Source organism: Oncorhynchus kisutch, linkage group LG6 (genome assembly GCF_002021735.2).
Source record: "Oncorhynchus kisutch isolate 150728-3 linkage group LG6, Okis_V2, whole genome shotgun sequence".
Classification (NCBI taxonomy): Eukaryota; Metazoa; Chordata; class Actinopteri; order Salmoniformes; family Salmonidae; genus Oncorhynchus; species Oncorhynchus kisutch.
In genome coordinates, this window is record NC_034179.2 from 67,461,350 (window position 1) to 67,476,625 (window position 15,276).

Consider the following 15,276-nt stretch of genomic DNA (forward strand, 5'->3'; position numbering starts at 1 on the left):
TCTTTTGCTGAGGATAAGTTCCTTAGAGTTACCAGCCTCAGAAATTGCAGCCCAAATAAATGCTTCACAGAGGTCAAGTAACAGACAGATCTCAACATCAACTGTTCAGAGGAGACTGCGTGAATCAGGCCTACATGGTCGAAATCCTGCAAAGAAACCACTAGTAAAGGACACTAATAATAAGAAGAGACTTGCTTGGGCCAAGAAACACAAGCAAAATACATTAGACCGGTGGAAATCTGTCCTTTGGCCTGATGAGTCCGTGCCTTTGTGAGACGCAGAGTAGGTGAACGAATGATCTCCGCATGTGTGGTTCCCACCATGAAGCATGGAGGAGGAGGTGAGATGGTGTGAGGGTGCTTTGCTGGGGACTCTGTCAGGATTTAGGTAGAATTCAAAGCACACTTAACCAGCATGGCTACCACAGCATTCTGCAGCGATAGGCCATCCCATCTCATTTGTGCTTAGTGGGACTAAAATTTGTTTTCCAACAGGACAATGACACAGCACACCTCAAGGCTGTGTAAGGACTATTTGACCAAGAAGTAGAGTGATGGAGTGCCGCATCAGATGACCTGGCCTCCACAATCACCCGACTTCAACCCAATTGAGATGGTTTGGGATGAGTTGGACCGCAGAGTGAAGGAAAAGCAGCCAATAAGTTCTCAGCATATGTGAGAACTCCTTCAAGACTTCTGGAAAAACATTCCTCATGAAGCTGGTTGAGAGAATGCCAAGAGTGTGCAAAACTGTCATCAGGGCAAATGGTGTCTACTTTAAAGAAGCTCAACTATAAAATATTTTAGTTTAACACTTTTTTGGTTACTACATGATTCCATATGTATTATTTCATCGTTCTTCACTATTATTTTACAATGTAGAAAATAGTACAAATAAAGAAAAACCCTTGAATGAGTAGGTGTGTCCAAACTTTTGACTGGTACTATATATATATGTTTGCGGTCACTTAGAAATGTCCTTGTTTTTTAAAGAAAAGCACATTTTTTTGTCCATTAAAATAACATCAAATTGATCAGAAATACAGTGTAGACATTGTTAATGTTATAAATGATTATTGTAGCTGGAAATGGCTGATTTTTAATGGAATCATCACAGCAACCATCACTCCTGTGTTCCAATGGCATGTTGTGTTAGCTAATTCAAGTTTATCATCTTAAAAGGCTAATTGACCATTAGATATTCTTGTCAAGAATGGTGATGAGGTTTTAATGTTTTCTTCTGCATGTCATATGGATGCTGATCCAATTGATGATAGTGTGAGAGGTTTCCTCTATTTATGTTATTTAACCAGGCACATCAGTTACAAGACATCTTATTTACAATGACAGGCTACCAAAAGACAATTTAAAACTGGGTGGTTCGAGCCCTGAATGCTGATTGGCTGACAGCCTTGGTATATCAGACAGTATACCAGGGGTATGACAAAACATGTATTTTTACAGCTCATCACTCCTGTGTTCCAATGGCACGATGTGTTAACTAATCCAAGTTTATCATTTTAAAAGGCTAATTGATCAGTAGAAAACCCTGTTGCAATTATGTTATCACCGCTGAAAACTGTTGTCCTGAATAAAGAAGCAATAAAACTGGCCTTCTTTAGACTAGTTGAGTATCTGGAGCATCTCAGTGAAGACGTGACTGAAGTAAAAGTAGGTCACATAGCGAGGCTTGCCGCCTCCCAACCTACTGTTCGCGTGACTCATCGGCAGCAAATGGGTGGGCTCAACCATACTGCAGACGTTGGACAACAGAGAAGAGAGGTACCATTTTTGACTATAGTCAAATGGTGCAAATGTTATACCTCTCTTCTCTGGTATGTAATTAAGCAATAAAGCACAAGGGGTTGTGGTACATGGCCAATATACCACGGCTATGGGCAGTTCTTATACCAGGGCTGTCAGCCAATCAGCATTCAGGGCTCGAAATACCCAGTTTATAATCAAGCATGTCTCATACTCAAAATACTAAGTAATTAGTCCAGCTAGTAGTGTTTTATGATCGTATCCAATGTGTCCTTATTTTTTTCAAAAAATAATAGGGTCATGTTGTATAGGCACAGTGCGTTTGGACATCAAGTTTATTTTAAAATTCACTATATCCTTAAGAAAATAATATAATTAATTAATTCCAATAAAATAACAACATTGTAAGCTATGCCATAATGCACAGTCCATAGCAAAGCACACACATCCCCGGGTCCCTAGTCTTTTCAGTTCTCTGCAGCTAGTGACTGGAATGAACTGCAACAAACACTCAAACTGGACATTTTATCTCAATCTCTTCATTCAAAGACTCAATCATGGACAATCTTACGGACAGTTGTAGCTGCTTTGCGTGATATATTGTTGTCTCTACCTTCTTGCTCTTTGTGCTGTTGCCTGTGCCCAATAATGTTTGTGCATGTTTTGTGCTGCTATCATGTTGTGTTGCTACCATGCTGTGTTGTCATATGTTGCTCCCTTGCTATGTTGTTGTCTTAGGTCTGTCTTTATGTAGTGTTGTGTTGTCTCTCTTGTTGTGATGTGTGTTTTGTTCTATATTTATATATATTTATTTTTAATCACATAATCCATAAATAAAATAACGTAAAAACTATTTAACTACCCCGTGGTTTTATTATAGCATTATGTAAAACATATATATAATCCTTAGGTGCATATTTTGTCGCAGGGTCCCCGGTGCTTCATATGTGAGCGCTATGGCACAGTGGACGGTGTTATGGGTGTAAGATGGCACAGACATTCAAACAGACGGGTCTGCCAGCCCGAGAGCGTGAGAGGAGTGTCAACACTAATAAACACTGCAGCGGATATGCATGGTCACCGGGCTTGTCCACGTGACAGGGGCGCTGTTACGATCAGGCATACTTGAGTGGGAGCCGATCCTCTGCTATTTTCGTGGAGATAATAGCACTTTAGATCACCCACTTTAGCATCACCCAGTCATAGGCTACATCAATGTAAACACTTATCAGAGGAGAGGTAGAGAGACATGTGAGGGAAGAAGCGCCACATAATCTTGGATTTGTATATCTCCATATTATATGCCTAGGCTATAGTCTATTCGGGAAAAACGACCTAGGACGAGGCATACCGTTTTCTTTTTGAATGTTTCTTTGTATTAATAGGTTATTGTTAAAATATTATAGCAGGCTATTACTTTTTGGCTGTTGATGTTGGCCTATCCATGCATGCTTATGAAAAACAGTTTACTAAAAACAGGTGTTGCACCTGAATGCTACTTTACAGTGATGGGTGGGACTGACACCCGTTTCAGTATGCCCTCTTGTGGTTAAAGAGCAGCATTGATCCACAGTGACTAACACCAATGTAACAGCCTGTGGTCTCTACTGTAGAATATGTTGAGATATTAACTAATTTACAAGAAAAGTGGTAACATGTAATGGTTTATCTCCAACTACTCTTCAATAAACATAACTCCCTTACAAGATAGGGAATTAGGGAGCCCAGAATTGTCCTCTCCCCAAATAGAGAAGAGCCCAAACTAATATCAAGTAAGCAGATGAAATGCCATAGCTGTACTCGTTCCACAATATAAAAAATATATAAAAAATAATTGGTGGTGACTGAGCCAGTTGCCAATTGGTTGCACCTAATCCCAGTGTGAATAGAGAAAATATGAACTCTCTCGACCATAACAATTTTATCATGGTTGCATGATTGTACAAGATATATTAACTACAACAAATTGTAACAATCATAAAAATGGGGTAGGAATATGCATTTGTCTTGGCATTTTTATTATTGGGAAATCTTTTGAGCTCAGCGCAACCGCTCGCTAATTGACCAATCAGAGGCGAGCAGACAAGGAACGCATGCGCATTATCATTATTTTAAAACGACCTGAGAAGAGGGGCATCAAGGCGATAGGTGAGTTCGAATGAGTACGGAGAATATCAAATAGGTAGGTGGCCTTTAGTGAGAAGTGTAAAGCACAATGTGTTATAACGTTCAAGAGAAAAACTTAACTTTGTAAAGCGTTTAAAGTTAAAATGGCGTCAAATGAGACCGGGTTGGTTGAAGGCAAAGTGGCTGTCATTGTTTTGCTCTTTGCTGCGGACCTAAAATGGAGGACTTGGCTAACCAGTCAGCTGGCCAACTAAGCGACTGCAGCTCTGCTGTAACGTTTGTTATTCTAGAACTGTTCCCCTTGTAACCAAGCAATTGCCAGTCCCTGCATAATGTTTTCTTCAAACACCAGCTAGGTCAATTATACACAGCATTGGGTAGCCGACGAAACTCAACTCTTTAATGATTGTATAAGCTTGCTAACGTTAACTACCTCGTCTGCTAGGCATGCCTGTATTGTTGCGATGCAAGTCAGTTTATCTCCGGGTTGCTCGATTGTTGTTATTGTGTCAGTTTGTTGGTTTATGTGTCAATATCGTACAGATTATTCATGGGCGTATAGAAATGCGCGAGGAGGGAAATTGTAGTTAGTAGCAACCAGAGATTAAGAACGCTAACGTTATTAGCAAAGTGGCTTCCTTAGTTGGGCTATATCTGATGTAAGAGAGGGCATTGTGGCTGATTCCTGTCTGTTTCAACATTTGATTTTAGTTAGTTTATGCCTGATAACCTTGTCTATGTTGAATTTAACTGTGTGCCCATCTGACATCCCTCCCTTGTATTTCAGGCTTGCATGGACATCTAGACAGCCCACTGTTGAGGAGAAACGGCATCCACGGTGTGAGATCAAGCTCTTTGTGCCACCAACGCCCCTGTCAGGAGGACATTGGTGGGCGTTGGTTGGCAAGGGTTCTGGGGGTGGGGTTGCCACGACAATGACATCCACTGTGTTCACAAGTGGAGGATATAAGCTAGACACAGTAGGGAAGATTGATTTGGTCAAAGCTCCAGCAGGAGGAACACCAGATTCCTTCATTGGCCTGAGGAGGGAGCCAAGTGAATACGTCATCGGAGTCCCAAACGTGCTGGGCAGTATCCACAACAGCAGCGGCCAGCAGCTCCACGGGAAAGCCAAGGTGGTGCCAGGACAGGCACCGATTACCTGCAGGCCTGGATCTGGACAGAACCCTGGGCTTGGGTCTGGGCAAGAGGAGAACTGGGTGATCTTTGGAGCCCAAACTCCCCAGGGCAAACCAATGGGGGGCGATGGCACCACACCAGTCAAGAGCAAGACACTACTAGGACAGACAAACAGCAATATGGGCAAGACAGACCTTGCAGTACTCAACACTATCAAACAGCCCTGGGACGATGCAGTGTGTGGCAGGGAGGTCAGAGGGGCTACTACTGCATCAATCATGGGGGCACAGTCATCAGAACACAGCCCAGATGGCAAAAGAGGGAATATTAGGAAAGGACCTGGTCACTCCCCTACACAGACCAGCTGCATACGCCAGATCCTCCTCCTCCAACTGGAACTCATTGAACAACAGCAACAGCAGCTCCAGTCCAAGAGCAAGGAGATAGATGACCTCAAAGCTGAGAAGGAAATGGTATGCTAGCAAACACAATGCATAACATTTCAATTGTCGATCCTGGTCAGCATATTTTGTGAAAAATTGAATTTTCCAGAATAACCAGCAGTAGGTATTTCACCTCCAACCTAGGCCAGCTCCACAATGCCACCAGTGGTATTGTGATGTAATAGCAGTGCGGCACTATTATGACATCATTGTTTCTATGAAGTGTAAGGTTATTGAAGTCAACTAAATTGGCCTCAATATATTTTTGATGTACTCTTATGGACTGTAAATCTCAAGTGTTGAAGAGAATAGGCTACCCTTCAAGACAAACTATTTAAATGCCAAATCATAAGGGGGTATAAACCTCACTTTAGCCCCACTGATGTGACACGTTTTTTCACTACTGCAGCTCATGGCGCGGATCGAGCGCATGGCTCGCCGTCTGCAGCTAGGTAAGAAGGATGGGTGTGACCAGTGCCCCAACCACATCCCTAGCCTGCAGGAAGACCAGGCGGCAATGCCAGGGACACCAGAGGGGCAGGGGCTGTCTGAGTGCCACAGCAGCCATACACCCCGAACGCTGAATTTTGGCAGAGGAGGCAAGGGCCACAAACGGTAGGGCTCCACATTCAGTTTTTTAAATATTTTTATTTTTTTAACTTCATGATATGACATACTTCCTAGATCAGGCCTGGGCAATTATTTTCCATGGATGGCCACATTAGAATATATTTTTGCCATTGCGGGCCAGAATCCTATTACAAGCTCCTTCCACAAACTTGGCCATCTCACGTTTGTGTGGTAGGAGAGATTTGCATGACCTGACTCTGTCTTCCAACAGTGAGGCAAACTGCCTGTGGTTTAAAGATTTTGCGCTTATGAAGTTTACCACTTTAATGACTGTATCCACAACATTGCTCATTTTCAGAATACATTTACAGAGCACCTCCTGATGGATAATGCAATGCAGGAAAAAACATTCTGATCTGGGTTCAACTCAGCTACTTGATCTTGTATCCTTTTGAAAAGGCCAACATTTGTTCCTGTCAAGTTTGAGCAAGCATCAGTGGTCACACTGGATAACTTTTAAAAACTCCGTCCCAGCTTTGCCACACACTTATTAACCTCCTCCAATAAATCTTTGTGGTGGTGGTGCTCTTCATTGACTGCACTGAAGCTCCTCTGTCTGGGTTTATGACTTGTTAGAATATCAACAACTGCGCTGTGTCACGTGAATCACTGCTCTCATCCAGGGCCAAGGAGAAATAGGTGAAATCCTTGTCTTTCAACTGTTGTTCCATATTCTCTGCGATGTCCTCAACACGCTGTGTCACTGTCCGTATTGACAGGGAAACATTTTCAAACAGCTCTTTCTTGTCAAAAAAACATTCTTTAATGAATATGCCCTTGGTGAATGGCTTGGTATGTTTAGCAATTTTGTGGGACAGTACATAGCTAGCTCTCACAATTCCAGCGTTTGCTGAATGCAGTTTTGTGAAAAGTCCTTGCTGCTTTTGCAACTGAGAAAGCAACTCTTTTGATGCATATTTCTCTGCATGCTTTGTCTGGAAGTGTTGGGACAAATTGTAGTCTTTCAAGACAGCGATGCTCTCTTTGCACACTAAGCACACAGCTTTCCCTTTACCTCAAAGAAGTACAGTCGTGGCCAAAAGTTGAGAATGACACATTAATTTCCACAAAGTTTGCTGCTTCAGTGTCTTTAGATATTTTTGTCAAATGTTACTATGGAATACTGAAGGATAATTACAAGCATTTCACAAGTGTCGGGTTTTTGACAATTACATGAAGTTGATGCAAAGAGTCAATATTTGCAGTGTTGACCCTTCTTTTTCAAGACTTCTGCAATCTGCCCTGGCATGCTGTCAATTAACTTCTAAATCAAATCAAATCAAATTTATTTGTCACATACACATGGTTAGCAGATGTTAATGTGAGTGTAGCGAAATGCTTGTGCTTCTAGTTCCGACAATGCAGTAATAACGAACAAGTAATCTAACTAACAATTCCAAAAAAAACTACTGTCTTATACACAGTGTAAGGGGATAAAGAATATGTACATAAGGATATATGAATGAGTGATGGTACAGAGCAGCATAGGCAAGATACAGTAGATGATATCGAGTACAGTATATACATATGAGATGAGTATGTAAACCAAGTGGCATAGTTAAAGTGGCTAGTGATACATGTATTACATAAGGATGCAGTCGATGATATAGAGTACAGTATCTACGTATGCATATGAGATGAATAATGTAGGGTATGTAACATTATATAAGGTAGCATTGTTTAAAGTGGCTAGTGATATATTTACATCATTTCCCATCAATTCCCATGATTAAAGTGGCTGGAGTAGAGTCAGTGGCATTGACAGTGTGTTGGCAGTAGCCACTCAATGTTAGTGGTGGCTGTTTAACAGTCTGATGGCCTTGAGATAGAAGCTGTTTTTCAGTCTCTCGGTCCCAGCTTTGATGCACCTGTACTGACCTCGCCTTCTGGATGACAGCGGGGTGAACAGGCAGTGGCTCGGGTGGTTGATGTCCTTGATGATCTTTATGGCCTTCCTGTAGCATCGGGTGGTGTAGGTGTCCTGGAGGGCAGGTAGTTTGCCCCCGGTGATGCGTTGTGCAGACCTCACTACCCTCTGGAGAGCCTTACGGTTGAGGGCGGTGCAGTTGCCATACCAGGCGGTGATACAGCCCGCCAGGGTGCTCTCGATTGTGCATCTGTAGAAGTTTGTGAGTGCTTTTGGTGACAAGCCGAATTTCTTCAGCCTCCTGAGGTTGAAGAGGCGCTGCTGCGCCTTCTTCACGATGCTGTCTGTGTGAGTGGACCAATTCAGTTTGTCTGTGATGTGTATGCCGAGGAACTTAAAACTTGCTACCCTCTCCACTACTGTTCCATCGATGTGGATGGGGGGGTGTTCCCTCTGCTGTTTCCTGAAGTCCACAATCATCTCCTTAGTTTTGTTGACGTTGAGTGTGAGGTTATTTTCCTGACACCACACTCCGAGGGCCCTCACCTCCTCCCTGTAGGCCGTCTCGTCGTTGTTGGTAATCAAGCCTACCACTGTTGTGTCGTCCGCAAACTTGATGATTGAGTTGGAGGCGTGCGTGGCCACGCAGTCGTGGGTGAACAGGGAGTACAGGAGAGGGCTCAGAACGCACCCTTGTGGGGCCCCAGTGTTGAGGATCAGCGGGGAGGAGATGTTGTTGCCTACCCTCACCACCTGGGGGCGGCCCGTCAGGAAGTCCAGTACCCAGTTGCACAGGGCGGGGTCGAGACCCAGGGTCTCGAGCTTGATGACGAGCTTGGAGGGTACTATGGTGTTGAATGCCGAGCTGTAGTCGATGAACAGCATTCTCACATAGGTATTCCTCTTGTCCAGATGGGTTAGGGCAGTGTGCAGTGTGGTTGAGATTGCATCGTCTGTGGACCTATTTGGGCGGTAAGCAAATTGGAGTGGGTCAAGGGTGTCAGGTAGGGTGGAGGTGATATGGTCCTTGACTAGTCTCTCAAAGCACTTCATGATGACGGATGTGAGTGCTACGGGGCGGTAGTCGTTTAGCTCAGTTACCTTAGCTTTCTTGGGAACAGGAACAATGGTGGCCCTCTTGAAGCATGTGGGAACAGCAGACTGGTATAGGGATTGGTTGAATATGTCCGTAAACACACCGGCCAGCTGGTCTGCGCATGCTCTGAGGGCGCGGCTGGGGATGCCGTCTGGGCCTGCAGCCTTGCGAGGGTTAACACGTTTAAATGTCTTACTCACTTCGGCTGCAGTGAAGGAGAGACCGCATGTTTTCGTTGCAGGCCGTGTCAGTGGCACTGTATTGTCCTCAAAGCGGGCAAAAAAGTTGTTTAGTCTGCCTGGGAGCAAGACATCCTGGTCCGTGACTGGGCTGGGTTTCTTCCTGTAGTCCGTGATTGACTGTAGACCCTGCCACATGCCTCTTGTGTCTGAGCCGTTGAATTGAGATTCTACTTTGTCTCTGTACTGGCGCTTAGCTTGTTTGATAGCCTTGCGGAGGGAATAGCTGCACTGTTTGTATTCAGTCATGTTACCAGACACCTTGCCCTGATTAAAAGCAGTGGTTCGCGCCTTCAGTTCCACACGAATGCTGCCATCAATCCACGGTTTCTGGTTGGGGAATGTTTTAATCGTTGCTATGGGAACGACATCTTCAACGCACGTTCTAATGAACTCGCACACCGAATCAGCGTATTTGTCAATGTTGTTGGCTGACGCAATACGAAACATCTCCCAGTCCACGTGATGGAAGCAGTCTTGGAGTGTGGAGTCAGCTTGGTCGGACCAGCGTTGGACAGACCTCAGCGTGGGAGCTTCTTGTTTTAGTTTCTGTCTGTAGGCAGGGATCAACAAAATGGAGTCGTGGTCAGCTTTTCCGAAAGGGGGGCGGGGCAGGGCCTTATATGCGTCGCGGAAGTTAGAGTAACAATGATCCAGGGTCTTTCCACCCCTGGTTGCGCAATCGATATGCTGATAAAATTTAGGGAGTCTTGTTTTCAGATTAGCCTTGTTAAAATCCCCAGCTACAATGAATGCAGCCTCCGGATAAATCGTTTCCAGTTTGCAGAGAGTTAAATAAAGTTCGTTCAGAGCCATCGATGTGTCTGCTTGGGGGGGGATATATACGGCTGTGATTATAATCGAAGAGAATTCTCTTGGTAGATAATGCGGTCTACATTTGATTGTGAGGAATTCTAAATCAGGTGAACAGAAGGATTTGAGTTCCTGTATGTTTCTTTCATCACACCATGTCACGTTGGCCATAAGGCATACGCCCCCGCCCCTCTTCTTACCAGAAAGATGTTTGTTTCTGTCCGCGCGATGCGTGGAGAAACCCGCTGGCTGCACCGCTTCGGATTGCGTCTCACCAGTGAGCCACGTTTCCGTGAAACAGAGAACGTTACAGTCTCTGATGTCCCTCTGGAATGCTACCCTTGCTCGGATTTCATCAACCTTGTTGTCAAGAGACTGGACATTGGCAAGAAGAATGCTAGGGAGTGGTGCACGATGTGCCCGTCTCCGGAGTCTGACCAGAAGACCGCTTCGTTTCCCTCTTTTTCTGAGTCGTTTTTTGGGTCGCTGCATGGGAACCATCCCGTGGCGCTGGTTGTAAGGCAGAACACAGGATCTGCATCGCGAAAAACATATTCTTGGTCGTACTGGTGGTGAGTTGACGCTGATCTTATATTCAGTAGTTCTTCTCGGCTGTATGTGATGAAACCTAAGATGACCTGGGGTACTAGTGTAAGAAATAACACGTAAAAAAACAAAAAACTGCATAGTTTCCTAGGAACGCGAAGCGAGGCGGCCATCTCTGTCGGCGCCGGAAGTACTAGGCCACATCTTGACAGATGGCAGCCCATTCTTGCATAATCAATGCTTGGAGTTTGTCAGAATTTGTGGGGTTTTGTTTGTCCACCCGCCTCCTGAGGATTGACCACAAGTTCTCAATGGGATTAAGGTCTGGGGAGTTTCCTGGCCATGGACCCAAAATATCAATGTTTTGTTCCCCGAGCCACTTAGTTATCACTTTTTTTTTTTTACCTTTATTTTACTAGGCAAGTCAGTTAAGAACAGTTTCTTATTTTCAATGACGGCCTAGGAACAGTGGGTTAACTGCCTGTTCAAGAGCAGAACGACAGATTTTGTACCTTGTCAGCTCGGGGATTTGAACTTGCAACCTTTCGGTTACTAGTCCAATGCTCTAACCACTAGGCTACACTGCCGCCCCATGGCAAGGTGCTCCATCATGCTGGAAAAGGCATTGTTCATCACCAAACTGTTCCTGGATGGTTGGGAGAAGTTGCTCTTGGAGGATGTGTTGGTACCATTCTTTATTCATGGCTGTGTTCTTAAGCATAATTATGAGTGAGCCCACTCCCTTGGCTGAGAAGCAACCCCACACATGAATTGTCTCAGGATGCTTTACTGTTGGCATGACACAGGACTGATGGTAGCGCTCACCTTCTCCGAACAAGATTTTTTCTGGATGCCCCAAACAATCGGAAAGGGGATTCATCAGAGAAAATGACTTTACCCCAGTCCTCTGCAGTCCCATCCCTGTACCTTTTGCAGAATATCAGTCTGTCCCTGATGTTTTTCCTGGAGAGAAGTGTCTTCTTTGCTGCCCTTCTTGACACCAGGCCATCCTACAAAAGTCTTCGCCTCACTGTGTGTGTAGATGCACTCACACCTGCCTGCTGCCATTCCAGAGCAAGCTCTGTACTGGTGATCCCGCAGCTGAATTAACTTTAGGAGACGGTCCTTGCTTGACTTTCTTGGGTGCCCTGAAGCCTTCTTCACGACAATTGAACCGCTCTCCTTGAAGTTCTTGATGATCCGATAATTGGTTGATTTAGGTGCAATCTTACTGGCAGCAATATCCTTGCCTGTGAAGCCCTTTTTGTGCAAATCAATGATGACTGCATGTGTTTCCTTGCCGGTAACCATGCTTGACAGAGGAAGAACAATGATTTCAAGCACCACCCTCCTTTTGAAGCTTCCAGTCTGTTATTCGAACTCATTCAGAATGACAGAGTGATCTCCAGCCTTGTCCTCGTCAATACTCACACCTGTGTTAACGAGAGAATCACTGACATGTCAGCTGGTCCTTTTGTGGCAGGGCTGAAATGCAGTGGAATTTTTGATGGGGAGATTCAGTTCATTTGCATGGCCAAGAGGGACTTTGCAATTAATTGCAGTTCATCTGATCACTCTTCATAACATTCTGGAGTATATGCAAATTGCCATCATACAAACTGAGGCAGCAGACTTTGTGAAAATGTATATTTGGCCATGACTGTATTTTGTTGTCCACTCTTGCTAGAACATCCTACATTCATTGTCTACCTTTCTTTTAAATCTTACAAATTTTTGCGCAATTTCTAGCTAGCTAATATTTGTGACTGTGGCGTGTGTGTCAGCCTGTCAGTCAATGTATGTCCTTGTGCAGTTATTTATACGTGCCTTCAAAATAAATGTCCAACAAGTGGTGGGAGTTAAATCATTACACAAAGGCAAGTATTCATTGGGCTTTTAATTTGAATAACAAATACGTTTTTCAAAACTTTACTAAAGCAAATTCTTTGATCTGAGCATGATTCCGCAGGCCGTGTTGAATCAGGTCGCGGGCCCAGGCCTGTCCTAGATCCATACATGGATAGATATATCTATGTACTGTAGATTCATGCAAAGCCCCTTATTGTCCCTCACACAATTCCTCTAAAGTTTGTTTTGTTCTTGCCAATAGGCGTTTCCTCTTCCAGGACCCCAGGGCAGCCAAACGACGTGCCCAAGCCAAGGCCTCCCAGTCCCCACACAACGAGGCACTTCTCCCCAAAGAGGAGCCTCTGGACGGGGAAGAGTTTTCGGATGGGTCTCCTGGGACCTGCTCGGCCGCCACTGAGGAACTAGACTACCTGTCCACCACAGACATGTACCTGTGTCGCTGGCATGTGCCTCCCCTGTCACCAACTTTGCGGGAGCCCTCACCCAAGAAGGAGGAGCCTGTGGCCAGTGAGTGTTACAAACTGTCATGAAGTGGTTGTATTGAATCCCCCAAAAATAGGGAAACGGGCAAAATAAGTATGAACAACACATAAGAAGGCTGAGACTTGGGCCTAAGTATTTTGGAATAGGCCACATTATTGCTTTTTGTTGCTTTATCTTTTGTAAAATGTGTGCAAAACAGCATTTGTAAAATTGCATATGTGGTGGAATGACCTTCTCCCTCTTGTACACAGTTCCCTCGTGGAAGGAAAACCTTATGGAGCCCCTGGGAGAGGAGGAGGAGGCGGCATCTGATATCCCTGAGGTGGGTACTTGTCTTGCTCTGTTTGAAGCCCTATGCTGGTGGAAGTCCAGATTAGACCCCTGGTCAGGAGGTCTAAAGTCCAAATGTTTTCTCTTACAGAATCTGGATGACAATGTCTTCCTGAAACGCCACTCGAAGCATGAACTGGATGAGAAGAGAAGGAAGAGGTAAGGGAGGGCTAGAGTTTACTTGTCTGACCAACTCTTGTTCTGAGTCTGTGTTTCTCTGGCATACCTCTTCTACCTTTCTTCTTATTTTTGTGTCCCTTATTTTGAACTTCTGTTGCCGTGTTCTTCACTCTCCTTCATTCACCTCCCGTAGATGGGACATCCAGCGGATCCGTGAGCAGCGGATGTTCCAGCGACTGCAGCAGCGCATGAACAAGAGGAAGGGTATCCAAGAGAGTGAGCCAGAAGTGTTCTCTTTCTACCCAGAAGCCGAGGATGGTAAGCCCACCTATACACTGAATTTTTAGATACAACTGCACTGTTGGAGCTAGGAACACAAGCATTTTGTTACACCCGCAATAACATCTGCTAAATATGTGTATGTGACCAATAACATTGTATTTTTTAGATCTGGCCAACAAGCAACTATCCCATTAGTAATGTCTGTTGAGATTAAATGTTGTCATTTGAAATACTGAGCAGGGTCTTGGACTCATCACTTATGAAGGTGTTCTTTCTCTCTCCTCAGTGGAGTCCCTCATGATCACCCCCCACCTTCCAGTGGTGGTGTTTGGCCGACCTCTGCCAAAGCTGTCAAGACGGTGAGTTGAGTCATACGCACTGGTTCTTAAATAACACTGAGCCAAACATCACTTGAATATAATCTGAGTGCTTGCTTCCTAAACTAAACCCCAGTGTTTCTCTATTCACCCTTGAAGGATCTTTGACCTGCCCTGGCTGGACGAGCGAAGCCGCTGTCGAGTAGAGGTGCCCAAAAAGCAGACCCCCCACCGGACCTGCCGAAAATAAATAAATCTGTCCTTTCCAGCTGAGTTCAAGAGAGGAGACACCGGCTGGATTGGTGCCAGGCAGCACCCCTCTGTGTGAACGTCTGCCTTGTTATTTGGGAGAGTACTACAGACAATCCCCTAAAATCAAAAGATGCACTGTGCCACAGTTTGGTCATGGTTGCTGGACCGCAGAGCGGATCCTATTGTTTGTTCATAGTAGGGCTGGTTTGGAAGAAGACTGAGGCTGGTGTGAACTATCCAGGAAGAGCAGAGATGTTTGTCTCCTCTAGAGTCCCACTGGGTTCATTTGAGGACAGTTTTCATCTGCAACTTCACCCACAAAATTTCCCAAGCAAAGAAGCTAAAGTTCTACAAACTGTTGACGTTGTCATTCACATTGACATGCCTCATATTTGAACAGAGCAGAATGACTCTGTCTCCCATCTGTATGTGATTGCTGTTGCATCCTATAGGAAGGAGACCTGTTGGAGATAAAAGGAAAAAAACAGTGGTCATAAGGAGTGAGATGTGTTGAAAGCGCCTCAGCAGCACTTATGGTTTGTGTTTCAAACAAGATGTTGTAATTAAAAAAATGTTTTATGCCCATGAACATGACTTTGTTTCTTTTGGATGGAATCTGTGCCTGATTTTATAAATGTAGGAGATACAATTCATTTAAAAGCACTGGACCATAATGGGAATTAGGTATGAGTGAACGTGAATATCAATATGTCTCTGGATAATAATTCATATTCATTCAACTCTGAGCAGATTTTAGGGGATTTATAATTTTGTTCATATGTGTCATCATACTGACTTAATAGTTCAAAAATGCTTCAACAACCAATTAACGACACTTTCTAATTGAAACGATAACTTGCCAGAGAGATTGAAATGCTTTGATTTAAAAAAAAAAAGCTCGAGGAGGCTAAGGCGGAATTGCGTAACTAACATTCACCCATAATTCCTGTCATTCTTCC

General features: G+C 44.4%; 1 protein-coding gene across 2 annotated transcripts; it reads left to right on the forward strand.

Annotated features, from left to right (window-relative positions):
- The first annotated feature begins 3,807 nt into the window (after window positions 1–3,807).
- LOC109893257 (male-specific lethal 1-like 1) lies at window positions 3,808–14,906 on the forward strand. Of its 2 annotated transcripts, none has more exons than XM_020486388.2 (9): window positions 3,808–3,911; window positions 4,678–5,503; window positions 5,883–6,088; window positions 12,775–13,040; window positions 13,268–13,338; window positions 13,438–13,505; window positions 13,660–13,784; window positions 14,035–14,107; window positions 14,225–14,906. In XM_020486388.2, exons 2-9 carry the CDS (start codon window positions 4,826–4,828, stop codon window positions 14,313–14,315), a joined length of 1,578 nt encoding a protein of 525 aa, XP_020341977.1. In that variant the 5' UTR covers window positions 3,808–3,911; window positions 4,678–4,825; the 3' UTR covers window positions 14,316–14,906. The 2 variants fall into 2 exon arrangements, with proteins under 2 accessions (XP_020341977.1, XP_020341976.1); XM_020486387.2 differs by having other exon boundaries at window positions 3,848–3,945.
- Window positions 14,907–15,276: the final 370 nt, after the last annotated feature.